Source organism: Ursus arctos, unplaced genomic scaffold, assembly GCF_023065955.2.
Source record: "Ursus arctos isolate Adak ecotype North America unplaced genomic scaffold, UrsArc2.0 scaffold_19, whole genome shotgun sequence".
Classification (NCBI taxonomy): Eukaryota; Metazoa; Chordata; class Mammalia; order Carnivora; family Ursidae; genus Ursus; species Ursus arctos.
Genome location: NW_026622863.1, coordinates 5,570,223 through 5,598,172, shown reverse-complemented (window position 1 = coordinate 5,598,172; position 27,950 = coordinate 5,570,223). Strand labels below are relative to the sequence as shown.

The following is a 27,950-nucleotide window of genomic DNA, read 5'->3' as shown; positions in this document are numbered from 1 at the left end:
CAGTCCACGGATAAGTGGCAAGAGCCAATAAACACGCGAGAGTTGAGGTCCTAGAAGCGGGCCAATCGAGGAGCCGCCTGCGGGGTGCGGGGGCGGGGCTAAAGAGGGCGGGGTTTGAGGAGGCCGCAGCGTCACCTGACCGCGGGAGGCTCCGCGCGGGGTGGGTGCCGCTTGCTGCAGGTTTAGGGGAGTCGCCATGGTGAGTGTTGAGGGGCGGCGGGCCCTGGGCCGACCCTTCTCCCAACCCCTGCGCTCTCCCACCGCTCTGGAGCCTTGCGGGCGGAGTGGGTGCCCCACAGCCCGATCAGGGCTAAGACCAGCCGGGCTTGGCCTGCGGGATGAGGACAGGCCGGGGAAGGCCGCAGGCGGGCTGATCCAAGATCGGGGTGGGCGGCGGCTCCAGATCGCGGCGGTTGCCCAGGAATGGGATGGCCTTTCTGAGGGGGTGTCTCGGCCTGGAGGCTCTGAAGTCCGTGAAGGCCTGCCGCCGCCTCAGTGCGGAGTCGGCCGCCGCCGCGCCTTGAGGGGACGGGTCCGAGCGTCAGGCTGGGTCGGGGGCGTGCGGAGGGCCTGAGACTCGGGGTGGTGTCGGGACCCGCCCAGAGGTTGCTCTCTCGCTGGCGTGCGTTTCCACCTTTGTGCCTGATAGTGCTCTGTTGGCCCCACGCCCTTTCCTGTGCGAGATATACCTACTGGAGGGTCCAGATGGTGCCCTGGTCTTTTCCGGCCTCATAGCCCCCTTCCACTGCGGTGTTTGTCAGCGAATTCTAGGGACTCGCTTACGCGGATTTCCTGGAAGGACTCGTGCTGATATCCATTAATTCTGACAGAGAGAAAGGAGACTTTTTGTTTCCTTTAATGTTTGTTCATTGGACACCCTGGCTCTCTTACATATCTCCCCATTGATGAAATCCAAGTATTTTATTTGCTGGAAGTAGGCATTCGTTCTTGTGAGTGTGTCTTCTTGATGGCAGCAAATCGTGGTGTGGCTGTTGGCTTGTAAACTTGAACTTCCTCAAAATGTGAATCCATGTGCCTAGTTTCCACAAAGGCAAGTTGTCACTTGCATTTCGTTAGCTTTTGACATAGTCTGCACTGTATAAATAATGTTTTTGAATGCTGGCGTGCTGTATGGCAATTTTAATTATCTCATTATTCACTTCATGTAGACAGGTTTCTATAAATATGTAAGCCTGGAAACAGACTTCACTTTAAATGTGTTAATGCTGGAAAGTAGGATTAAATGTTCGACATGTACTACTTTCATATACTATATTGCCATACAAGATGATTTTGTTTATTTCTCAGAATTTTTACGATCGGAAAGTGATTTAAGGTCAGTGTAAAATTTTAACTAGGGTTTATCTCTTTCTCTGCATTTATGGATTGATATTTACAGTGTTTTATAATGGAAAGCAAATAATTGGGGATCTGTTATACACTTCAGTTCTGTGCTGGATGAACCGGTTTGGCGCAATGAGCAGGACACACAGTCCCGCCGTCATGAACATTTTTGAGAAAGAAAACTTGGGTATCAGTCTTGTCACAGTCATTGTTTCTGTGACTTGGGCAAGTCATTCAGTCTTCTATGAGTCTCACTTTTGTACCTGAAAACGACTGTTGGCTTCTCTGGCTCTTCCCAGTCCTAAAATTCTGGGATCCAATTCAATTCATCAAGCATCTTGTATGCCTTCTAGTATCATGGACTGTGCTGGGCACTGGAAACAAACATAGTCCTTGCTGTCAGATAGCTTAAGAGTCTAATGGGGGAGATATGCTTGTGGAACTTAATGTAATACAGTCTGAGGATTGCTTTATTAGCACTGTCAACTAACTCAGTGTTGTGGGGTCATGGAGGGAGAGTTCTGCCCAGGGGGTTTGAAAAAGATTACAGAAAGTAATATGTGAACTGATACAGTGAGGAAGGAAATTCTCCAGGTGCAGGGGCGCCTGGGTGGCTCAATCAGTTAAGCATCTGCCTTTGGTTCAGGTCATGATCCCGTAGTCCTGGGATCCAGCCCTGAGTTGGGCTCCCTGCTCAGTGGGGAGTCTGCTTGTCCCTCTTCCCCTACCCTTGCTTGTGTGTGAGTGCACGCACTCTCTCTCTCTCTCTCTCAAATAAATAAATAAATAAATATTTAAAAAGAAAAGAATACTCCAGGTGGAGAAGAAAAAGTGTTGCCAATAGTTGAAGCTGGGAGAAGTGAATACTCATGGTGTGTACCAGCATAGAATTCCTGGGGAAATGTATTGGTAAATGCAGTTGGAACCAATGTAGTGTTCAAATTATATTTTGAAGTTCCCAAGCCCTTATCATCCTTAATCCTCCCTACTTCAGTTGTAATTTTGTGCCTTATAATTTTAAAAATAGTACTTTCATTAAATATGATGAAATTCTATATCTTTGAGATTGGTTATTTTTGTTTTATAGTTATTTACATTGTGTTGTTAGATTACATCTGCAGCATATCAGTGAAGAGATGGATCATCATATAAGTTGCTAGGATGGGTGGAGATAATTGCTTATATCTAAGGGGGTGTAATAATAATGGTAACACTATAAAGTGCTTATTACTAAGTCCTAGACATGTTCTGAACTGTATCTGTGTCATTTCATTTATTCCTCATAATAGCAATAGAAGAGGAAACGAATGCACATTGTTTGAACGGAGAGTAGTTTTATAAGTGATCTGTTCAGGGTGAATCACTTTCTCTGAACCTTACAATTATATAGACTTAGGAGGACTGTTTGGCCTGGATCTCAAGCTAAAGTGAGCCTATTACAAATGTTAATTTGATCCTGATTCTTCAGTGTTTCCATTTTTCTCTCATCCAGGTAACTGATAAGTACAAAGTCGTTTATAAATGGAGAACTACTGCCATAAGTGAGGAGACATTGATTGCCTGGCTTGTGTTTAATGAGAGCATGCTCATAACAGTTCTTACTGTTGATGCTCTGTGTGACACTTCCAGGGAAGGACATCAAGACATTCCCTTAGAATAGCCACATAATGGCTACATGTATATAATAACTACATTGTCTTGGGAGTAATATCTAAAAATAACATTTCTTTATTATAGCTTTAGTTCTTCATTTGTAGCCTACCTTGTAATAAGTCTGTAATTTTCTATATTTTGTATTTGTTTCTATTTTAAACCCAGTTGATACAAAATAGAATTCTGCAAAAGTTTTGTTTATAGATCACTGAATTTATTGGATTCTCTACAAATATTTTTAGAATTGTTTGTAGTCTCTTTGTTTTTGTTTTTGTTGTTTGTTTTTTAGATTTTATTTATTTGCCGAGAGAGAGAGAGGGAGAGAGCACAAGCAGGGGGAGCAGCAGGCAGAGAGAGAAGTAGGCTCCCCACTGATCAAGGAGCCCGATGCGGGACTCGATCCCAGAGTCCTGGGATCGTGACCTGAGCTGAAGGCAGATGCTTAACCAACTGAGCCACCCAGGCATCCCTGTAGTCTCTTTGTAACCACAGTTTTATTTGCTGTATTAATGTTACTATATACAGTAGCTAAAAGGTGGAGGCAACCCAAGTATCCCATCAATAGAATAGATAAACAAAATATGGTATACAGATACGATGGAATATTATTCAGGCTTAAAAAGAAAGGAAATTCTGACAAATGCTACAACATGGATGAACCTTGAAGACATTATGCTAATTTGAAATGGCCAGACACAAAACCGTATGATTCTACTCATATGAGGTACCTAGAGAGGTCAGACTCTGAGAGAAAGTAAAATGGTGGTTGCCTGGGGTAGCAGTAGAGAATGGGGGCTTATCATCTTAAGGGTACAGAGTTTCCTTTGGGAACAATGAAAGGATACTGGAGATAGTTGGTGGTGATGACTGTACAACAGTGTGGATGTACTCAATGTCACTGAACTGCACGTTTAAAAATGGTTAAAATGGCAAATTATATGTTGTATATATTTTACCACAATAAAAAAGTAATTACAAAAATTTCCTGATGTATCAATATTTATCTCTAAGTTGGTCATCCGAACTTAATGAAATCCATTGATTCTAATAATTGTTAAATCTATTGCATCTAGAGATAAAGAGCCAAAAAAATCCAAACCATAGCTTGGTGTCACTGAAGTTCTCCGAGGACTACCCCAGGATGGCTAGTGAATATCATTAAGTCAGAATCTTCAGATGCTGGTTGTTGTCTTTGCTTCTGAGACCAATATTTTACACTAATAGTTCTGCTGTATAAATTAAGGTTACCTTTAAGTTTAGTTTAAAAGACATAACTTTTTCTTTGAAATTTGTATATGCTTGTGAAGTGTGGTCATAGGGAAGCACAGGTTACTAGATTTGCTATAGGAAAAAATAGAGATGCTTGACATTTTGTATTATTAATTTTTTTTCTCTCTCCAAAATCAGACCAAGAAAAAGTTTTCCATTTTGATAAGTGATTCTAATTAAAAAATGGGTTTTATGTGGTTTTTGTTAATCTCAAATTCAGTGCTGTTTTGATTGTCGTAGATAACAACAGGTGAGATTTAACTTTTATGTTTATATGTAAGTCTTTGCCTTCCTCCTTTCCATCTCATTGTGTAAAAGGCATTTTACCCTTAGTCATTTTTTTGTTGAGATTCATATAACGTAAGAGTAGCCATTGTATTTCTTTTTAAGATTTATTTATTTATTTTAGAGAGGTTGGAGAACCAGTGGGGGAGGGGCAGAGGGAAAGAGAGAATCCTCAGACTCCCCGCTGAGCATGGAGCCCAACTCAGGGCTCAATCCCAGGACCCTGATATCGTGACCTGAACTGAAATCAAGAGCTGACTGCTCAACCCAGACGCCCCAATAGTAACCATTTTATTTATTTATTTATTTATTTATTTATTTATTTATTTATTTATGATTTTATTTATTTATTTGACAGAGTGAGAGAGCACAAGCAGGGGGAACAGTAGAGGTAGAGGGAGAGGTAGGCTCCCCGCCGAGCAGGGAGCCAGATGCGGGACTCAATTCCAGGACCCTGGGATCGTGACCTGAGCTGGAGGCAGATGCATAACTGACTGAGCCACCCAGGCGCCCCAAGATGAAGCATTTTAAAGTGAACAGTTCAGTGGCATTTAGTACATTTGCAGTGTTACACAACCACCATTTCTGTCCAGTACCAAAACATTTTTATCACTTCCAAAGGAAAACCTGTACTCATTTAAGTAGCTATTCCCCCACTCTCCCTTCTGGTAATCACAAGTCTCCTTTCTGTTTCTGTGGATGATTTGCCTGTTCTGGATATTTCATGTGGACTCAGAAAATACATCGTCTTTTGTGTCTGGCTTCTTTCACTTAGCATAATGTTTTTTAGTTTCATGTCACATATATCACTACTTCGTTCCTTTTTATGATTGAATAGTATTCCAGTATACGTATTTATATATGTGTATATACCACAACTTAACCTTTCGTCTGTTGATTTTTTTTCTAAGATTTTATTTATTTGAGAGAGGAAGAGAGAGAATAAATAGGGGGAGGGGAGAGAGAAGCAGACTCCTGCTGAGCCGGGAGCCTGATGCAGGGCCCGATCCCAGGACCCTGAGATCATGACCTGAGCTGAAGGTGGAGACTTAACTAATTGAGCCACCCAGGCACCACAATCTGTTGATTCTTTAGCCATTTTTTATTAAATATATTACCTAAACATTCTAAAACCAGCTCATTCATTCATACAGTGAACATTTATGAAGCATCTATTATGTGTCAGGCAGTGTTGGGTCCCTAGGACATCAAAGTGGCCATCATTTATAATTACAGTAGAATGCACGCTGCAGTAGAGGTGTAAACACAGTGTTTTACATGTAAAGGATGGAGTGGTTAATTCTGTTTGACCGGTAGATCTAATTAATTTTGCAAGTAGGGTTTTGCTGGTAAGAAAGAGAAGAGTATCTAGATATATTTTGTCCATTATGGCTGTAGATTTCTTTTTAAAATGATAAGGTAGGTACTTGAGGAGAGTACTCCTTACGGTCTCCTATCAGTCACTAATAATAATTTCAGCTATTTTATTTCTGTGTTCTTTAGTCTCTTGTTACATATTGCCTGAGAAGGTCAGTGTTTCATAAACTGGTTTCTTGATCTAAGACTAGAGTAAAATGTAGACGAGAGGTAGTATAGAGAAAAAGGCTTTTAGAGATTTGGGTGAGACTGTACCTATCATAAGGATTAAATTGGTTGTATGGGTATATTCTGTGGTTGGATTCAAACTAACACCACATGTTTTTTGAGGCCAACCTGCTACAAGAATGTTGACTCAGTTTCTGAGAGAGTAGAGATTCTCTATACATTACTGTTCCTTCAGCATTAGTATGCTATTAACCTGGGTGACTGGGTATAGCTCTCGGTTCAGTAGTTGTCAAAAATAGATAAAGGAGCCTTTTATGAAAGCCGTGGAAAAGGGCTATGGCTAGAACTACAGAAGTAACAGATTTTTAGAAGAGAGTGCTAATGAGACATTAATGGAAGTATTTTTTATTTTTCAGCCTACAACACAGCAGTCACCTCAGGATGAGCAGGAAAAGCTCTTGGATGAAGCCATACAGGCTGTGAAGGTCCAGTCATTCCAGATGAAGAGATGCCTGGTAAGAATGTCACTATGGGAGGGAGAATTGCAGTCTGTATGTTTTGTAAGGACGTGTAGCACCCCTGCTTCTGCTAAACGTGATCTTCAGTGTCTTCCGGCATACATCTTCCATCTCACCTCCCTCAGGCACACTGCATGGAACAGTTCAGCAGAGAGCCCTGTTTGCTTGCATCTGCATTTATGGTTTGGGATTGTCTGTCTTCCCTACCAGAATGGAAGCTCCCTGAGGACAAGAGCCCCTACCTTCTATCACTGTACCAATATCTGACCTCAGTTACTGGTCTCATTGGTTCTATACCTCAAACCTGAGGAGTACTTGACATACAATGGGTGCTTAATAAATATTTGTTGAACGAACATATTTAAATGCCTTTCATTATTCAGCTTTTTTTCTGTCAAGTCTTTTGTTTCCATCCTGAATAGATAGATATTTTTTGCAGCAACAGGCTTGAAAATTATACTTCCATCAATTTCTGTGTTTTCATATTCTAAAAGACAGGGTAGGAAATAATCTGTGTGTAAACTATAGATTCTCTGCATTAAAATTTAAGAAATGGAACCGAATAGGCTGGGACTTCAAGTTATAAGTTGCTCTGATGATGATATCTTATCTTTGTAAAGTGTCTCACAATTTCTAAAGCTTAGTAATATGCTGTTTTCACCAATTATATGTGTTGTATTTTTTCCTTGCAAAAAAAATGTCTTGGAATGGAGAAAATGGGTGGATATGGAGCTTGATTATTGCTTGCTTCTTTCTTTTTCTGAGTATGAATATGGTTTCCTGTATTTAAAGGCATTGTCTGCATGTATGTGTTCAGTGCGACACATGGGCATTGTGAGGAGGAAAGCATACTTACAGGGATGGTTATTTCAGACACCTATGACAAAGCCATTGTCAGGATAGTAGCTTGCTTTAAAAGAATTAATATGCCAGTTCTCTTGATTGCAGGTAAATGTGCGTTAATGGAGCTACTTTTATAGTCACTGGGGGTTGAAAAGATTAGAGTTATGCCAGGAAGTTTATCGTCGTAGTTACATAAGACTTTCTAAGCTTTGCAGTCTGGTTGAGGAGCCATGAATCTTTTTCTCTCAGTAGAGAGAAGGCAAGGTGAAACTAAACCTGATTGTTATGTGATGAAAATAATTTAAGTGCTATATACTGTGTAACAAATCCAAGGTAAATGTTTATTTACATTAAACATTCCCATCAATTCTCTTGGTATTTCCGTAGGACAAAAACAAGCTTATGGATGCTCTGAAACATGCTTCTAATATGCTTGGTGAACTCCGGACTTCTATGTTATCACCAAAGAGCTACTATGAACTTTGTATCTTTTGAATGTTGAAGACTGATCATGTTGATCATACTTTTTTCTTGATAAGGCCATATTTTGTTTTTTTCTTTTTAAGTTTTTCTTTTTAAGTTTGTGAGAAAAAGAAAAACTTAATATCAGAAACCCTTTTTCCATGCTTAAACTTCTTGTTGTATTTCAGTTTTTATTCCCTTCATGAAGAATATTGAGGCTCTTAGGCAGTTGATTCTTGAAAAATCCTTAGATTTTGTCATGCAGGACTCTGAAATGAAAATGAATTCAATGATTTGCCATTTCAAAACCCTCTAGTAGTCTGATGGGCAATCCTTATTTTTACTGCTTTGCTTTACCAGACATCTTTAAAAACCCTTATTTTATTTTTTTTTAGTATTTTATTTCATTTATTTATTTTTCAAGTTTTTATTTGAATCACCTGGTGCTCATCACAAGTGCCTTCCTTAATCCCCATCACGTATTTCATCCATCTCCCACCGACCTCCCCTCTGATAACCATCAGTTCTCTATAATTAAGAGTCTCTTTCTTGTTTTATGTTTGTTTTTTTTTTCTCTTTGCTCATTTGTTTTGTTTCTTAGATTCTACGTATAAGTGAATAAAAACCCTTATTTTAAAATAAAGAAACATATTCTTAAACATGTTCTCTTAAAGGACTAACGTTTAAGATATCTGTCCAAGAGTTTAATGACTCCCAACAAGTTCCAGGGTGTTGCTTAGGTTTGCTTAGCTTTATTTGAGTCCTTAATCATAATTAAAAGATATGGCTATTTCTGATGAACTACACTACTTGGAAGTCTACCTGACAGATGAATTTGCTAAAGGAAGAAAAGTGGCAGATCTCTATGAACTTGTACAGTATGCTGGAAACATTATCCCAAGGCTGTAAGTAATTGAGAATCTGAAGGCTTTTATATCTGCATTTTCCACTTTGATTTTTAAAAACCAATTTTTAGGTTACTTAATTTCTTAACAAATTGAGGTTAACATTTTGGTAGATATTCTGGGTTTTCTTTTAAGGTTTTAAGGTATAATTAATTTTACTTTTTATATGGATAATTGAGGAATTTTGGAAATAGAAAAAGTAGTCATACTATTTTGTTTAATGTCTTGACTACTAGAAAAATTAGTATGACGTTCTCTTACTAGTGTGTTTAAAAGTGATAATGATACTTACGTGTGTATATATGTGTGTACATATTTATATACTTATACATATATTTGTATATGTATGTAAATATATATGTTTGTAATTTGTATGTAAATATATATGTAGATTGGTGGAAGCTTAGTGAGTAGTTATATTTTAGATTAGATATTTTTTCATTGTGCAGAAAAACCTGGTCCCTGTCTTGCTTAGTATGTTTGGATTCAGTGTGTTTAGACAGAATCAGATTCTTGACTTGAGTATTTATTTATGAATATTTCAATCAAATGTTTCCTTACAATTCCCCTAGTTATCTGTTGATCACAGTTGGAGTTGTATACGTCAAGTCGTTTCCTCAGTCCAGGAAAGATATTTTGAAGGATTTGGTAGAGATGTGTCGTGGTGTACAGCATCCCTTGAGAGGTTTATTTCTTCGGAACTATCTCCTTCAGTGTACCAGAAACATCTTGCCTGATGAAGGAGAGCCAACAGAGTAAGTGATTTTCTTTTTTGATTTAGTTGTTATACTTTTTGTTGTAGAATATATAATAAGTATAGAAAAGTGTACAGAAAAAAACAAATATCAATATTTCTCCCACCTGTAGCATTTTTTGAAGAGATTTCCTTTGTGATGTAGAATTCTTCAACATATGTGGTATGATGCAGAATGTACTCATATTACAATTATGTCGATTATTAGAACCTGCTTTTTTCATTAAACATAATTTTATGAGAGCATTTTCCCATTACATTAAATATTCTTTGATGATGTGACTTTTTATATTTGTTTTATTTTTTTAAAGATTTTATACATTTATTTATTTGACAGAGAAAGAGAGAACAGGAGACAGAGAGAGACCACAAGTAGGGGAAGCGGGACAGGGAGAATCAGGCTCCCCCTCCCTGCTAAGCAGGGAACCCGACATGGGGCTCGATCCCAGGACCCTGGGATCATGACCTGAGCTGGAGGCAGATGCTTAACTGACTGAGCCACCCAGGCGCCCTGAAGCTGTGGCTTTTTAAATGAGTTGTATTTTGAAGTTATATTTGTGATGAAATACTGATATATGCTTAACTTGTTCTGTGAACTAGCTAGTTCTCATGTTGTTTCTTGAATGTCTTATTAGTTTTTGTCATTTATGGACTGCTAGATACCCTGGATGATATAAGTGATTTAAATTATCTCTGTACACAAATTGCGTATTAACTCCAGAAAAAACAAAAGCCGTTCAGTGAGAGCCCTGTCTCTTGTGTGACCAGTGTTCCAGTATCCACGTCCATTGTACTTGTGTCCCACATAGGGGTAGATGGTCAGCCAGCTGTGGTCTGCAACCAACTAGGTGAACTGTTTATGTGCAGATTTCCTAAATTGAGGACTTTAATTCCTTTTGTTTAAGTTTATTTATTAAAAAAAAATGTTTTTTTAAGTAGTCCCTGCATCCAGCATGGGGCTTGAACTCAAGACCCTGAGATCAAGAGTCACATGTCCTACTGACTGAGCCAGTCAGGCACTCCTTGTTTAAGTTCATTTATTCATTTATTTCTAAGGTATACAGTTCAGTAGTTTTTAGTGTATCTGTATCAGTTCCTTTTTAAGAGAAAAAAATATAAAAATTTACCATGCACGTGATTAAGTTAAATGGTATAGAAAAGGTAAAAATTTAACAATGTTGAGAAGATGGTGAGGTTATTTGTCTTATTATGATTTGACTGTCAATTTCGAGCGTCTAATTAGGCAGTCATTAAAAAATTTTGAAAACTATGTTCCCTATCCTGGGAGATGAAAAATAAGCGGGAAATACATGGTCTCTTCCCTCACAAAGCTTATATTCCAATTGAAAATGTAAAATGTTCAACAGTAAAATGTAGTTAGGGCGCCTGAGTGGCTCAGTAGGTTAAGTGTCTGCCTTCGGCTCATAATCCCAGGGTCTTGGGATTGAGTCCCTCATTGGCCTCTATGCTCAGCACAGAGTCTCCTTGTCCCTCTCCCTCAGCCCTTCCCCACACACACATGCTCTTTCTCAAATAAATAAATAAAATCTTTTAAAAATGGCATAGTTAGCAGTACATTATAAGTATTATTTTTTAAGGCTTTTTGAATTAATGGAGTTGCTCTGAGAACGAGTTGACCCAGGGTAGGGAATGGGGGAGTTTTTTGTTCCTTTACACCTGTACTGTGTCCTCTCCCTGGTATTTTTTTTTCTCTTGAGTCTGTTTCCCTTGAAATTGAACACTAAACCAATGAAGTTGAAAGTTTCTTCTACAAAACATCGATGTATGAAAGAGATAAGAAGGAAACGCACAAAGGAGAACGATAATATTAAGTTGGTCCTATAGTGTAAATAGCGTATGTGAAAATTTTTTCAACTCTCTCTTTGCAGTGAAGAAACGACTGGCGATATCAGTGATTCCATGGATTTTGTGCTACTTAACTTTGCAGAGATGAACAAGCTCTGGGTGCGAATGCAGCATCAGGGACACAGCCGAGATAGAGAAAAAAGAGAACGAGAAAGACAAGAACTGAGAATTTTAGTGGGAACAAATTTGGTGCGCCTCAGTCAGTTGGAAGGTGTAAATGTGGAACGTTACAAACAGGTACATACCCTTTTACTTGTCACCTTTTCTTATGTCATGACATATGAATTGAAGTCTGTTTTTTTTTAATTAAAATATTTTTATTAAATAGTATTACATTGAAAACCACTCTAAAAGACAAGTAAATTGAAAGATATATTTTCAGTTTGTGTTTGTGGTTTGGAAGACTCAATGTTACCAAGATACCAACTTTTCTTAAATTGAAATTGACTGTATTGTACTGTAGATTTACTCTAAAGCTGCATTAAGAATAGGATTTTGGTGGAAGAGATAAACACATGAATCAGTGGGGGGAATAAACCCGAGATCGACAGGCTTTTTCTGTAAAGGACCAAATAGTAAGTATTGTTTGATTTTGTAAGCCATGTTGTCTGCAACTACTAAACTCTGCAGTTGTATCGAGAAGCAACAACAGACAATCTGGAAGTGATTTACAAAAGCAGACACTGAGCTAGATTTTCTCAGCCCTGGAAAAGATAGTCCAGAATAGGCTCACACATACATAATAAGTTACTTTTGATAAAAGTGTAATGGTACCCTTTTCAACAAATGTTTCTGGAACAATTGGGCATCTGTGTACAAACAAGACCCTTGAACTATGACCCATACCATATAGAAAAACTCAAAAAATGGATCAGAGACCTAAATATAAAACCTAAAACTATAAAACTTTTAAAAGAAAATACAAAGTAGGGGCGCCTGGGTGGCACAGCGGTTAAGCGTCTGCCTTCGGCTCAGGGCGTGATCCCGGCGTTATGGGATCGAGCCCCACATCAGGCTCCTCTGCTGTGAGCCTGCTTCTTCCTCTCCCACTCCCCCTGCTTGTGTTCCCTCTCTCGCTAGCTGTCTCTCTCTGTCAAATAAATAAATAAAATCTTAAAAAAAAAAAAAAAGAAAATACAAAGTAAATCTTTATGATTTGGATTAGACAAAGATTTCTTAGGACACAAAAGGCAAAATCATAAAAGAGAAAAAAAATTGATAAAATAAACTTCATCCTAAATGACTTCCTAAGTAGAAGTCCAGAATTTATTTAAATTTTTATTTAAAAATTCTTCTGTAAAATGTTAAAGTTTAATTTAAAAAGTAAGTATGGGTTGGAAAAATCTAAAATAAGATTCTCAAATCAATAGCTTAAATATGTTAGAGGAGTGGCTTAGGATTTAAAAATAATGTTTTAACTCTTAACCTTTTTCTTTTAGATTGTTTTGACTGGCATATTGGAGCAAGTTGTGAATTGCAGGGATGCTTTGGCTCAGGAGTATCTCATGGAGTGTATTATTCAGGTAGGCGGGGACATTTATTTTACCTTTTAAAAGGACTCATTTTGTCCTTCATTAATTTTCATTGTTTTGATAAAAAAATTTTGATATTTGGAATAGAAAGTAAGCCATCCTGAGGCGCCTGGGTGGCTCAGTGGGTTGAGCATCTGACTCTTGATTTCGGCTCAGGTCATGATCTCGGGGTCCTGGGACCGAGCCCTGCATGGGGCTCCGGGCTCAGTGGGGAGTCTGCTGGTCTCCTTCTCCCTCTGCCCCTCCGCCCACTCGAGTGCCTGCTCGCCTGCACACACACTCTTTCTCTCTCTCTCAAATAAATAAATAAATCTTTAAAAAAAAAGAAAAAGGAAGAAAAGAAAATAGGGACCCCTGGGTGCCTTGTCGGTTAAGCATCTGCCTTCAGCTTAGGTCATGATCCTGGGGTCCTAGGATCAAGTCCCACATCGGGTTCCTTGCTCAGCAGAGAGGCTACTTCTCCCTCTGCCTGCAGCTCTTCATGCTTGTGCTCTTTCTGCATCTCTCTGACAAATAAATAAATCTTAAAAAAAAAAAAAAAAGCTGTTCTGAGTAAAGAATTATTTTCTCTTACTGATAACTTGGTCTTTGTATTGATGTATTTTTACCCCCAAAATGTAGGAAAGAGTAGCCTCCAAGTTCTCTAGTTCTCATTAATTTTAGTTTACTCGTAGAGGTACTTTGTTTTGTGGAATATTTCTACCTGGGCTTATGTTTAAAGAGGCTCAAAAGTAATGTATTTAAATTTAGTTGTGTAAGATTAAAACGATTGTTCCACAAATATGAACTTTACCATAAGTCCAGAATATAATGTGAAATACTTTTACTTGTGTCAGTTAATTATCATTTGATTTTCAGGTTTTTCCTGATGAATTCCACCTTCAAACTTTGAATCCTTTTCTCCGGGCCTGTGCTGAGTTACACCAAAATGTAAATGTGAAGAACATAATCATTGCTTTAATTGATAGGTAAGTGCTTCCAACACTGGAGGGCAGGGTTCTGACTGGGGACTGATGAATTTAAAACATTTTTGTGAATTACTTATTTCTGTTACATCTGTATTATAGTAATGATTTTAAAGCAATTATACTATGAACAGTTTAGTTCTATAAGTATGAGTATCTTCCAGGTGCTTGCCTAGCTTAGGCATGAAAAGGTTTAGCAGGAGGCATGGAGATAATGAATATTTTTAATCTAGACGTTTAGTTGGCAATGTCATACAGATCCATTATTTAAATCTTACAAATTCGAAGAACAAAATTTGTTTTTTACAGTAATGAAAGTTACCTTTTAGTGGGAAGTGATTTGGAGTCTTTTTTTTTTTCTTAATCAAGTAGCCATTAGATAGAGATGATTAAGAATGTTCAGGTAAGGGGGGCACCTGGGTGGCTCAGTCGGTTAAATATCTGCCTTTCTGTTCAGGTCATTATCCCGAAGTCCTGGGATTGAGCCCCATGTTGGGCTTCCTGCTCAGCAGGAAGTCTGCTTCTCTCTCTCCCTCTGCCCCTCCCCCTGCTCATGTTCTCTAGCTCGCTCACTCACTCTCTCAAATAAATAAAATCTAAAATAATAATAATAATAATGTTCAGGTAAGGGGGCCTGGGTGGCTCAGTCGGTAAAGTGTCTGCCCTCAGCTCAGGTCATGATCCCAGGGTCCTGGGATTGAGTCCCACATGGGGCTCCCTGCTCAGCGGGGAGTCTACTCCTCCCTCTCCCCCTGCCCCTCCCCTGGCTTGTGCTCTCTCTTGCTCACTCTCTCAAATAACTAAGTAAATAATTTAAAAAAAATTTTTAAAAAAGAATCTTCAGCTAATCTTTCTATCACATTTTTTTAAAGAAGAATTTTGAAGTATTAAATATGTTTAATAAATCCTCCTTAGGTTTAAATTTTATTTCTTTAGGCATTGGTCTTGGTTAAAAGTATAAAACTTGGCCTTTGACAATCACTTCAGTGAGTGCCTGCTTGGCAATTGTGCTGAGTGCTAGTATATAATATGTGTTCTGCTTCTTAGCTTACACATCATTGACCTTAGGAAACCAGGAACCCAAGTGAAGATTTATTTCTGCAGATACCTTTTTTTATATTTTAAATACCTAAGTTATTAGTTTAAAGTCTAAGAATTTATGTGGTAAATTCTCTAAATCACCAGTTTAAATCTGGGCAGAAGAATTATATATGAATTGGGCATACTCTTTTTTTTTTTTTTTTTAAGATTTTATTTATTTGAGAGAGAGCAAAAGCGATCACAGAGGAAGAGGGATCCCTGAGGGAGAGGGAGAAGCAGACTCGTCACTGAGTGGAGAGCCCAGTGTGGGGCTCCATCCTAGCCCTCTGAGATCATGACCTGAGCCGAAGGCACACGCTTCACCAACTAAGCCACCCAGGTGCCCCAAATTGGGCATACTCTTAATGGAAGCTAATAATGGGATTTATCTTTTAAAGATTGCTCTTTAAAATCATGGCTGTTAAATACATTTGTCACTTTAATGCATTTTTATCTGTGATCTACTTGATTAAGCTTCAAAGAATATGGCAAAATCAGGCTGTTGAAAATCTTTTTATGTATGGTATAAAATATGGCATATAGGGGCACCTGGGTGGCTCAGTCGTTAAGTGTCTGCCTTCGGCCCAGGGCATGATCCCAGGACCCTGGGATCGAGCCCTGCATTGGGCTCCCCGCTCTGCTGTGAGCCTGCTTCTTCCTCTCCCACTCCCCCTGCTTGTGTTCCCTCTCTCGCTGGCTGTGTCTCTCTCTGTCTCTTTCAAATGAATAAAATAAAAATGAATTGACCACCTATACCATACACAAAAGTAAACTCAAAATGGATTAAAGACCTAAATGTGAGACCTGAAATCATAAAAATCCTAAAAGAGAGTGCAGGCAGTAATTTCTCTGACATTGGCCATAGCAACACTTTCTTAGATATGTCTCTTGAGGCAAAGAAATAAAGGCAAAAAAAACTATTGGGACTACATCAAAATAAAAAGTTTCTGCATGGTGAAGAAAGCAGTCAACAAAACTAAGAGGCAACCTACTGAATGAGAAGATATTTGCAAGTGACATATCCGATAAATGGTTAGTATCCAAAATATATAAAGAACTGATAAAACTCAACACCCAAAAACCAAATAATCCAATTTAAAGATGGGCAGAAAACATGAACAGACGTTTCTCCAAAGGAGACATCCAGATGGCCAACAGACACGTGAAAAGATGCTCAGCGTCACTCAGCATCAGGGGAAATGCAAATCAAAACTACAGTGAGTTATCACCTCACACCTGTCAGAACGGCTAAAATGAAAAACACAAAAAACAAGTGTTGCCGAGGATGTGGAGAAAAAGGAACCCTCTTACACTGTTGGTGAGAACGCAGACTGATCCAGTCACTGTGGAAAGCAGTGTAGAGGTTCCTCAGAAACTTAAGAATAGAACTACCCTGTGATCCAGCAGTCACGCTGCTGGATATCTACCCAAAAAATACAGAAACAAAGAGGGATACATGCAACCCTATGTTTATAGCAGCATTACCTACAATAGCCAAATTATGGAAGCAGCCCAAGTGTCTATGGCTAGATGAATGGATAAAGAAGATGTGGCATATACATGATGGAATGTTATTCAGCCATATTTTGCAATGACATGGATGGAGCTGGAGAGTACTATGCTGAGCTAAATAAGTCAGAGAAAGACACATACCGTATGATTTCACTCATGTGGAATTTAAGAAACAAATGAACGAAGGGGGAAAAAAAGAGAGACAAACCAAGAAACAGATTAATTCTAGAGAACAAACTGATGGTTACCAGAGGGGAGGTCGCTGGGGGGATGGAGGAAATAGGGCGATGGGGGTTAAGAAGTGCACTTGTCATGATGAGCACTGGGTGATAAGTGGAAGCGCTGAACCACTATAGTGTACACCGAAAACTAATATCACACTTAACTCTAATGGAATTAAGAACTTGATTAAAAAAAATGAATTGAGGGAATAACTGGCTCCATTCCATGTCCTTTTTAAAAATCTTTTTTAATGTTCTAGGAGAAATACCTTGTAGAAAATACAGAAAAGTATAAAGAATAAAATGTCGTCCATGATCCCACTACCTAAATCCCTGTATTTGTTAAAACAAAGATTATTTTCTTTTTCAGATTAGCTTTATTTGCTCATCGTGAAGATGGACCTGGAATCCCAGCAGATATTAAACTTTTTGACATATTTTCACAGCAGGTGGCTACAGTAATACAGGTTTGTATGGCTTTTCTCCTAAGTTCTCAAAACTTTGAAACTTCTCAGCTGGTAGATCTTTTTGTGATTGTTTAAAATAAATTCTGTGGTTTCTTCGTTTCAGTCTAGACAAGACATGCCTTCGGAGGATGTTGTGTCTTTACAAGTCTCTCTCATTAATCTTGCTATGAAGTGTTACCCTGATCGTGTGGACTATGTTGATAAAGTTCTAGAAACTACAGTGGAAATATTTAATAAGCTCAACCTTGAACAGTAAGTCAAAGTTACATTTTTATAAAAACCCTGTGAGGGGCAGAGGGAGAGGGAGGATTTTACATTTTATTTAAAAAAAAAAAGGTCTTTTTTTAATCCTAGATTTTTCTTAATTGCTTTTGAAATGTTAGCATTTGTCTTAAGCATTTGTTAGGTTGATATGCTTGGTGTTAATTAGGGCAGAAAGTAGCAACCAATTTTTTGGTTGCGTACACTGATCAAATAGTGGCACTCATGGACTATACGTAGTCTTCATGGACCAGAGTCTGTCCATGTCAAGCCCCTTTGATACATGAATAAGTTAGTTCTCAAACTGGTAAGGAATTGAACAGTTGACCTTGGAACAATGTTGGGGTTAGGAGCACTGACCTTCCGTGCAATTGAAAAACTGCTTATAACTTTTAACTCCCTAAAACTTAACTACTGATGACCTACTGTTGACCAGAGGCCTTACCAGTAATAGTCGATTAACACATATTTTATACATTCTGCATAGTATATACTGTGTTCTTATAATTAAATAAGCTAGAGAAGAAAAGAAAATGTTATTTTAAAAATTACAGGAAGAGAAAATACATTTTATTGTACTGTATTTGTAGAAGACATCCATGTATAAGTCGGCCTGCGCAATTCAAATCGATGCTGTTCGTGGGTCAGCTGTGTTTATGTTAAGTAGTGTTTCCGTAGGAAGTGGTTTCCTAGAGATGAATAAGTTGTAAAAAATTAGGAGCATATGTATATTTAAGGTGTGGAAATTAAATCGGTTTAAAATATTTTTCTGTGTTGAGCTTTGATTTTGATACCATCAAGGAAAGTCTATTTTGTTGCCTGTTTGGGGGCCTCAGCTGTGCTGTCCTAGTCTGTGGCACCCTCTAGTGGCCACTGTGCGCACTTCTGACCTCTGCCTTTCCCCAGCCGTCCCTTCGTTGCCCTGTCCTGCACTGCATCTGAACATGGGTCAAGCCAGCCCCTCTCCCTTTACCCTTGTTATCCGTAATTTTACCCCATATAATCTTTTTCTTTTTCATCCCCCTTCTTGTGGTTTAGCCTCATTAGGAGGATGCCTTATTCTCCTTTACCTCTTTTTATTCACCCTCCCCCCCTTCTTTTGGTTACTTCCATTTTTTGTGAACTGAAAAACATCCGGATCTTGAATGTTAAATGCAAGAGAAAATTAAATTACGTATCCGTATCTTCCCCCACCAAGTAAGTTTTAAAGTAAAATTAGACAAAGAATTAGAAATCCTAACCTGTAAAGGTCTTACGAATGCCCAGATATGCCTCATCTCCACAGAACGCTCCTATGACCTGCTACCTTAAATTCAGCCTGCTTTTCCTTGATCACCCACATCTGATGTGGAAGAAGCAGGTTTGTTCCTATTTTGTGGAGTTGCTAGTTCTGCGTGGATTTTTCTCCCTACTTACTTTCATCATGAATATACAGTATTTATTGGCTGCCAGGAACTTAACTACCACTTAAAATACTTTCCTAAAAATGTCAAATTCTAGACAGTCATTTTAACTCCAGCTGTACAACCTGTTCGACGTTGTTACATCTTATTTTGTATTAAGAGAACATTAACAGATGCATACGTGTTTGTGTTTAGATAGGCATCTGTATCTTCTCAGAAGGAGGTCGTTGGAGTATTTTGAGATGGTGTGATCTACCTGACCTGTTTCCTTTAATGTATAATGAAAATTTTTAAGTTTTTATGCAATGAGTGTATTTGTATATATTGAAAGTTAATTTCACTCATTAAAGAGCTGTTGTTTTTCTTTTTGTAGTATTGCTACCAGTAGTGCAGTTTCAAAGGAGCTTACCAGGCTTTTGAAGATACCTGTTGACACTTACAACAATATTTTAACAGTCTTGAAATTAAAACATTTTCACCCACTTTTTGAATACTTTGACTATGAGTCCAGAAAGAGCATGAGTTGTTACGTGCTTAGTAACGTCCTGGATTATAACACAGAAATTGTCTCTCAAGACCAGGTAAGAGAATACCAACATGCTATATATTAGGAAAACAGAGACAGCGAATGTAGTAATGATTTTAGGTCTTGAGACTCACACATGAAATGGAAGAAGAGGGTAACTTAATACTAAAAAAAGGTTACAATGAGCTTACTCATATAAATTAGAAATTAGAGGTATATAAAGAAGAAATTATAAAAGTATAATCCCACCAGAAAGAGAATAACTACTATTAATTAATATTTGGTGCATCTCTTTCCAGATTCTTGTCCATATGTGTATCAGCATACATAAACTTTCTTACAATAAAAGGAATTACATCAATACTGTTTGGTGACTTTACACAATTGGAAACACTTTTGACCGTGACTTTATATACCGATGGTTTCACTTCAGTGGTTTTCTGCATCTCTCATGTTACAGGTGGACTCCATAATGAATTTGGTATCCACATTGATTCAGGATCAGCCAGATCAGCCCATAGAAGACCCTGATCCCGAAGACTTTGCTGATGAGCAGAGCCTTGTGGGCAGATTCATTCATCTTCTGCGGTCTGAGGACCCTGACCAGCAGTACTTGGTATGAGTTAACTCAGTTATCATACACCTTCATAGCTCCTAGTGAGATCCCGTGTAGATGTGCCTCAAATGGTCTGATGCAGCTGTGGTCTTAGAAAGTTTTGAAAAACTTGCAACTGACTAAGAGATTAAGTGACATTCATGGACTTTCACTGTATATAGAAACTCATAATTGTGAGCTTATGGGAAACAAGTTGGTTGCTCTAGTTTCTTTCAAGACTTCTTAAGAATTGCAGAAAACCTATCTTCCTTTAGTTGGGTGTTCAGTACTCTTCCATGTTCATTTTCTTTTTGAACTATGGTGCTTTTAGAATTGTCCAGTTGTTTATCGTAATAAAATTTAAAGTATAAGCAACAATCCTTATATATATTGCATATATTCAATTGTATTTCTGTTCCCAAGGTTTGAAAATATAAGTTGTATGTGTTTGCCACATTGAAAATATATGAAAAGACTTTAAAATTCAAATTGTCTTTTTCTAACCCCTTTTTCATGGTAAAGAACAATCAGTTGACGTTTCCCCTTTCTTTATCATTAGTCTCAATAAATCTTGGTGAAACGAATACCATGTTCCTTGAGTAGGAGTATTGGTGACTGATCTGGATGATTTATTTTAAAGAAAGGTAGCACAGATGGCAGTCTAATTATTGTTTGGGCAAAGTGTAGTTTATTTGAGGTTGAGTCCTGACTTTCTCCTTCTGTTGACTTCCTTTGTTAGAGTTGGCACTCCTATACTCCTTCATCAGCAGGGTGAAGAAGAAGCTGATTTCTGTTGGCAGTGTGAGAGTCTTTGACTTACTGATGAACATTCTGGGCACTCTGGTGTCACACTCGGTGCACTGTGTGTGATCTGTACACAGTGACTGGCTGATTGTTCAAATACTTTAACTGATTCCTTTATGTTTCTGTGTCTCGCATACACACATGCCTACATGTGTTTTCCTTTTTTGTTGCATTCCAAATGTAATAGTAGGAAGTATGCCTTCCACATGTAGCCAATTGATTATACCTATGCACAAAGCGACCTTTAAGGGAGGATCATTAGCTCTGATTTTCCCAAGGGGGAATGCATTCTCTTATCTGTTATTTCAGAGAAATTCACAAAACCTGAATGTGTCACACATTGTGTCATACTATTAAAAAGTATTTCATGAATTCTTGCGGTTTTTCGGAAGCAACCTAACGTTTATTTCACAATGGCTCCTTTAAAGTTTATTTCCATTTCCTTTTACTTTGATGGTCTTTTTTTTCTGAGTCAGGAGGTAAGACATGCCAACAGTACACACATAGCTGTTGTGCATCCTAGTAATAACCAACATTTCCTGAGCCCTTGCACCCTTGCCTTTTGTCGGGTACTAGTAACTCTACACATGTATTACTTGATCTCCCCAACCACCACCACCACTGCATTTTTCATATGAAACTTTTATAGCTAAGAGAAGGTCAATAATCTGCTCAGGGTCACTCAGGTAGTAGGTGTTAATCGACTTTTAAATATAAGTCTGTCTACAGAGCCTGCAATCTCTATCAACATACAGACTTTGTACGTGTGTGTATGAAAACGTTAATATCTGTCTACGCCCCTGACTAGTTGTGAAACCTTGGGCACATTATGCAGCCTCTTTGAACCTCAGGCTTCTTCATTTGTGAAATGGGGTGACTATCTGTCTTGGTTGTGATGTCAATTACTCCATGAGATAATGTAAAGCACCTACTGTAAAGCCTGGTACATCAAATGTAGTAAAAAATGGTAGCAATGACAATGATTAGAGCCCTCATTTAATTTTATAAATGATTAATCATAGTGCAGGGAAGATTAATATTTTGGGGGAATTTTTTTTGGTCAGATTTTAAACACAGCACGAAAACATTTTGGAGCTGGTGGAAATCAACGGATTCGCTTCACACTGCCACCCTTGGTATTTGCAGCTTACCAGCTGGCGTTTCGCTACAAAGAGAATTCTAAAGTGGTGGGTTTACTTTTAAGTATGTCACTGCTTTTTTTTTTCTTTATTTCTTCTTGTGTGTGTGTATTATTTATTATACAAAATTATAAACATATACAAAAATAGACAATGGTATAATAAAATTCCGGCTTCAGTAAATCAATTCAGTATACATCTTGTATTAAGTTTTCCTAACAGTGTGTTGGTAAATTGCATATCCTAGCTGAGGGGTCACATAAAAACACTTAGAAATGAAAGATTAAAACAGTTAAAATTTATGCTGGAAGTTTTCCTGTATTTATTTATTTTAAAGACTTTATTTATTTGACAGAGATAGAGACAGCCATTGAGAGAGGGAACACAAGCAGGGGGAGTGGGAGAGGGAGAAGCAGGCTTCCAGAGGTGGAGCCCGATGTGGGGCTCGATCCCAGAATGCCAGGATCACGCCCTGAGCCGAAGGCAGACGCTGAACGACTGAGCCACCCAGGCGCCCCATAAGTTTTCCTGTATTTAAAGATTACTTGAGGGGCACCTGGGTGGCTCAGATGGTTGGGCATCTACCTTCGGCTCAGGTCATGATCTTGGGTCCTGGGATCAAGCCCTATTGGGGGGGGGTGGGGCGGGCGGTGGCGGGGTACCTTGCCTCAGCGGGTAGTCTGCTTCTCCCTCTCCCTCTGCCTCTGTCCCCTGCTCATGCACACACTCTTTCTCTCTCTGTCTCAAATGAATAAATTTTTAAAAATGTTAAAAAAATAAATAAAGATACTTGTGAGACATTGATAAGCTTATGACAAAATTGGCTCAGAGTGCTTTAGTTTTAAGAATGCTTTTACTTTCTTAGAGTCTAAAGTGATACAGTAATTTCATGCAGCGGTTGCAAGTACTAACAGGTGAGATCTAATTCAAGGTAGTTTTGCCTCATGAAAGGGCCTAGCATTGCATCATTATAACCTCTCTTCAAAAGCACTTGAAATTGAGTAATTTTATGAATTGTGTACATTTTGTATGCACTTATTCCTTAAGCAGAATCATGGCTTAAGTCTTCAATGATAATAGCTTTATAGAAAATACTTTAATCTGATGTACCTGAAAGTTGGACAGTCAGGTTAGTGTTAACGAATAAACCTCACTAAGCTTACTTTTCCCATAGTGGAGAAATAAGATTTATTCAGTATACCGGCCAGCTTGACATAGCAGCTTTTGGCCAGTTTTTATTATGCTATCTGCTCATTTAGTCCCTTTTCCAGCATTCTGTGTATGAATTTTGGTGAATGTAACAGTGGAAATAGCAACTAGCATTCACTGTGTGCCATATACTGTGCCCAAGACTATCTATATACTTGGATTATTGCATTTAATCCTTGTAGCAAGTCTATGACGATTATCCTCTTTTTTTTTTTTTTAACAATTTTATTTATTTGAGAGAGAGCATGACCGAGAGCGAGAGCACAAGCAGGGAGGAGGGGTAGAGGGAGAAGCAGACTCCCTGCCGAGCAGGGAGCCCAATGTGGGACTCCATCCCAGGACCCCAGGATCATGACCTGAGACAAAGGCAGACACTTAACTGACTGAACCACCCAGGCGCCTGATTACCTTCTTTTAAAAACGAAAAGAACTGATTGCTTTAATAAGAAATTTGTATGGTCAAACATGGATAAAATATTTAACCTCACTAGTAATTACAACAATGAACCTCTGTCTTAGAAATCAAACTGGTAAAGAGAAAAGAAAAAGAAGGTTTGCAGTGGCAGTGGTGTAGTGAGAATTCATCTCATCTAGTAATGGTAGGCCTGTGAAATAGTACAGTCTTTCTAAAAAACTGGCAGTATGTAAGTATAGCCTTAAAAGAACTAATAATTCCACTTCTACGAATTTATACTAAGGAAATAATTAGGGATTCACTAAAACTTTGTGTATATAGAGCTTAGCATTCATTATGGTATTGCAGAGTATGTCCAAAAGGAAATAGTTAATTATGCTACTTGCAGTGTGTGGAATATTTTTTAGTCATTAAAGTGATTACCAGTAACTTAGTATCAAGAGGAAAATTGTTATGACAAAATAAGCGAAGGAAAAGAAGTTTGATGCAAGTATATGCAGCATGAACCCAGTTTAACTCTTCTGGTGAGTTACTATAAAGTAGAAAACAAAACCAGAATAGAGATCGCAGTTACATTACATTTGCTTAGGAAGAAAGAAGGTATTAACATCAGAATATTATTAGTGATTATTGCTGAGTGGTAGATTTAGGGATGATTTCAGTTTTTAAAATTCATTTGTTTATTTTCCTAATTCTGTCCAATTGGGGTGTGTGTTGATTTTCTGATGAGAAAAAAACAAAATGCCAAATATACAAAAATTACAAAGCCAGTAACCACAAATGGATGTTTTGAGAAGATACTGCGCTTGATTCACTTGTGTGCTTCATAAATGAGACAGAGAAGGAGGAGGAGAACAGGAGAACCTTGAGCTCAGCTTTCCTGCTTTCCCTGTGTGATAGAAGCTTCATATGAATATTCTTGAGCAAGTTAATCTTGACAGTAAGGTTATTTAAACTATTTTTTTCTCTTTTAGGATGACAAATGGGAAAAGAAATGCCAGAAAATTTTTTCATTTGCTCACCAGACTATCAGTGCTTTGATCAAAGCAGAGCTGGCAGAATTACCCTTAAGGCTTTTTCTTCAAGGGGCTCTAGCTGCTGGAGAAATTGGTTTTGAAAATCATGAAACAGTAGCATATGAATTTATGTCCCAGGTGATGGTCTTTTCTCCTTTTTGTGTTGTTTAATCAGTTTTGCTATGTTCAGTCACCTGTTGTAGTTATGGTGGTAGTGCCCATGGATTTTCTGCTCATTGAATTGGTAACTACCCCTTTCCCACCATCTTGGAACTCCATAATACTCCAGTCATATTGATTGGTTTGGAGCAGGAAGATGGATCAGTTACTAGGTGCTATAATGAGATTTAAGATTTCCAGGTGGGTCTTGGCATGAGTGTTTCATGGAGTGAGAAGTTCCTTTATTAATCCAGTGTGGGAACTCTGGGTTAAACAAAAGATAAAACAAGTGTCCTCGTTGCAAGTTGTGAGTATCTTTCCTGTATCAGCTGTGTCTTTTGTCTCTCCAAGGGAGGGGTCAGCATGTTGTGATCTGAAGGGACTACAGAGCATCTCACAAGATGGGAGTTTTGGTGGGAAGTACTTTAGAAAATGCTCCAACAGATGGTAGTAAAGGTCTCTTCCGCTTCTTGTTCACCAGGCATTTTCTCTGTATGAAGATGAAATCAGTGATTCCAAAGCACAGCTGGCTGCCATCACCTTGATCATTGGTACTTTTGAGAGGATGAAGTGCTTCAGTGAAGAGAATCATGAGCCTTTGAGGACTCAGTGTGCACTTGCTGCATCCAAACTTCTGAAGAAACCCGATCAGGGCCGAGCTGTGAGCACCTGTGCACATCTTTTCTGGTCTGGCAGAAACACAGACAGAAATGGGGAGGAGGTAAGGAGGAAGGTCATTACCGATCGTGTTACAGACAATGGGCTCGTTAGCAGGGAATAGCTGCCGTGGCCCTTGTGCACTAGAGCTGAAACATTTGGAGGAAGAAAGAAAGAAAGAGTGTAGAAAGAAAATTGCTTTGTATATTAAAAGAAATGAAATGGACAGTGATGTATAATATATAGAAAGTTACATCCTGTGGTGAAGCCCCACTTTGAGGATATTGTAATACAGCAAGTTTATACCACTGCCTTTAAAAAGTATACATAATAAATATAAAACATTTAACATATAAGTATATAAAACAAATTATATTTGTAAATGTAGCTGTGTGCTTTAAAAAAAAATGAGGATTTAAATTGGTTGACTGCCTAAGAGCCACTGTAGGGTTATGTTTATTCTTTGTGTGAAACGGGACATTTGTAATTCATTAATCTCTTTAATACTCCCCCCACCCCACCCTGCAATCCCCTCGCCCTTTTATTCTAGCTTCATGGAGGCAAGAGGGTAATGGAATGCCTAAAGAAAGCTCTGAAAATAGCAAATCAATGCATGGACCCCTCTTTACAAGTGCAACTTTTTATAGAAATTCTGAACAGATATATCTATTTTTATGAAAAGGAAAATGATGCGGTAAGCAAACTGTAATAAAAAATTGTTAGTGAACTAATATTTTCTTTTCCTCCTCTTCAGAAGTTTGATACATAGAAAAGTTTATCACCTCGATACTTTCTTTTTTGTTTACAAGGGTCAGAGTTTGGAGAATGTACCTACTAGTCTCTTTCATTCTGTAGGGGAAGAACTCATTGTGTGCAAGAAAATTCTCATCTCTTTTGTTCATGAATATTTTATAAAAATAGTCACTGTCTGTTTGAAAAACACAAAATAGTGTACAAATATAGTAGGCTGATTGGTCATTAGGTATAAGTTTAAAATAATTCCTAAATGGAATATCCTTTTAGCAATAATAGTGTTGGTCAAGATTGTAGGTTAAATTAAATTTTGCTTTTCTTTTATTGGTTCGCGATGCTCTGTTTTTTATTAAATTTGGGGTTTTTTTTCTTTTTGTTTTTGTTTCATTTTGTATGTTTTCTGGTGAATTGCCAGCAGTTGTTGCTCAAACCAGGAATCATGTTTTCATCTCTTTTTTTTTTTTTATAATTACTTTAGTGACTGTTGAGAGGAACACAAGATCCTCAAAACATTCTTATTGAATTATCTTATATCTTTTATATGTTACATGCTTGATTGTCTAACTGTACATGTTTCTTGTAGGTCACAATTCAGGTTTTGAACCAGCTTATCCAAAAGATTCGAGAAGATCTCCCAAATCTTGAGTCCAGTGAAGAAACAGAGCAGATTAACAAACATTTTCATAACACACTGGAGCATTTGCGTTTGAGGCGGGAATCACCAGAATCTGAGGGGCCAATTTATGAAGGTCTCATCCTTTGAAAAGGAAACAGGCTCACCATACTCTTTTCCATGTACATCCAGTAAGGGTTTTATGATACTAGGTTTCCCTTCCATAGATTGTGCCTTTCAGAAATGCTGAGGTAGGTTTCCCGTTCTTACCTGTGATGTGTTTTACCCAGCACCTCAAGACACTCACCTTCAGGACCTTAATAAAGTTATTCACTTCATAAGTGTTCAGTCTGTCTGATCACCCCGGGTAGCATGATGGATCTGCTATTTAAAACTCGTGTGGTCTGTAAAAAAAAAAAAAAAAAAAAAGCAAAAACAAACCACCAACTTATCTCAGCTACTAATGAAGCTCTTCTTCCCTTATTCCATTTTGTTGATTGTGTAATTTCCTTCATTACTTGGGAGTACTAACCTGAAAGTGTCTGTCTCTTTGTTCTCTAGTCCAATTTGAGATTAATTTAGAGGAAAGGGATACTGTATGTGAAATTCAGCTTGGGCTTTTCCCTAAATGCAAGATAAGGCCATGTGTAATATTTTCCCTAAAACTAGAATATATTAATGCATGTTTGAGAATTTTAAAACACCATGGTCAATACCAAAAGCTATATTTTGCATATTTGGACTCAGTCATCCATTAAGAACCTATGTTGTCCTCGGCATATTTATCAAAATAATTTTGTTCTAAATAGTATAAAATAGAAAATTTGTGATCGATATAATTTATGTATAACCTTCATTGTAAATTTAAGGGGAAATGCGTCATAAAATTATGATTTTTTTTTTTTTTTGCACCAGTGGAACAATAAAGTTGCTATTAACAATTTTGGACTTTTTACCCTTTCATACTAGATGTGTAGAAGGAGCCAGTAGAACGCCTGTGGAGTTGAATAGACAATCTTACGTTACAGTACTTGCTTGTTCAGCTCTCAGTGTAAGCACTTCTTGAGCAAGGCGCCATCTCCTCTTCGGTTTATACCCATTTGCTTTCCTTGGGCTTAGCTTGTTCTCCTGGGCATGGTGTCTCCATTTAAACTCTCAGAAGGCTCATGTAACAGATTA

The 27,950-nt window shown here is 38.1% G+C and overlaps 1 protein-coding gene across 1 annotated transcript; it reads left to right on the top strand.

Annotated features, from left to right (window-relative positions):
- The first annotated feature begins 88 nt into the window (after positions 1-88).
- Positions 89-27,712, top strand: VPS35 (VPS35 retromer complex component). The gene is made up of 17 exons (XM_026494685.4): positions 89-199; positions 6,513-6,611; positions 7,845-7,941; positions 8,701-8,824; positions 9,397-9,579; positions 11,468-11,681; positions 12,884-12,967; positions 13,835-13,944; positions 17,125-17,221; positions 17,325-17,473; positions 19,259-19,466; positions 19,872-20,027; positions 21,875-21,997; positions 24,548-24,727; positions 25,230-25,469; positions 25,956-26,099; positions 26,742-27,712. Exons 1-17 carry the CDS (start codon positions 197-199, stop codon positions 26,919-26,921), a joined length of 2,391 nt encoding a protein of 796 aa, XP_026350470.1. The 5' UTR covers positions 89-196; the 3' UTR covers positions 26,922-27,712.
- Positions 27,713-27,950: the final 238 nt, after the last annotated feature.

Bases quoted from the DNA above. Each gene is read 5' to 3' on its own strand.
- VPS35 (XM_026494685.4), top strand. The intron at 17,474-19,258 runs GTAAGTCAAAGT...TTCTTTTTGTAG, and splicing joins AATAAGCTCAACCTTGAACA to TATTGCTACCAGTAGTGCAG. The intron at 20,028-21,874 runs GTATGAGTTAAC...TTTTTTGGTCAG, and splicing joins ACCCTGACCAGCAGTACTTG to ATTTTAAACACAGCACGAAA.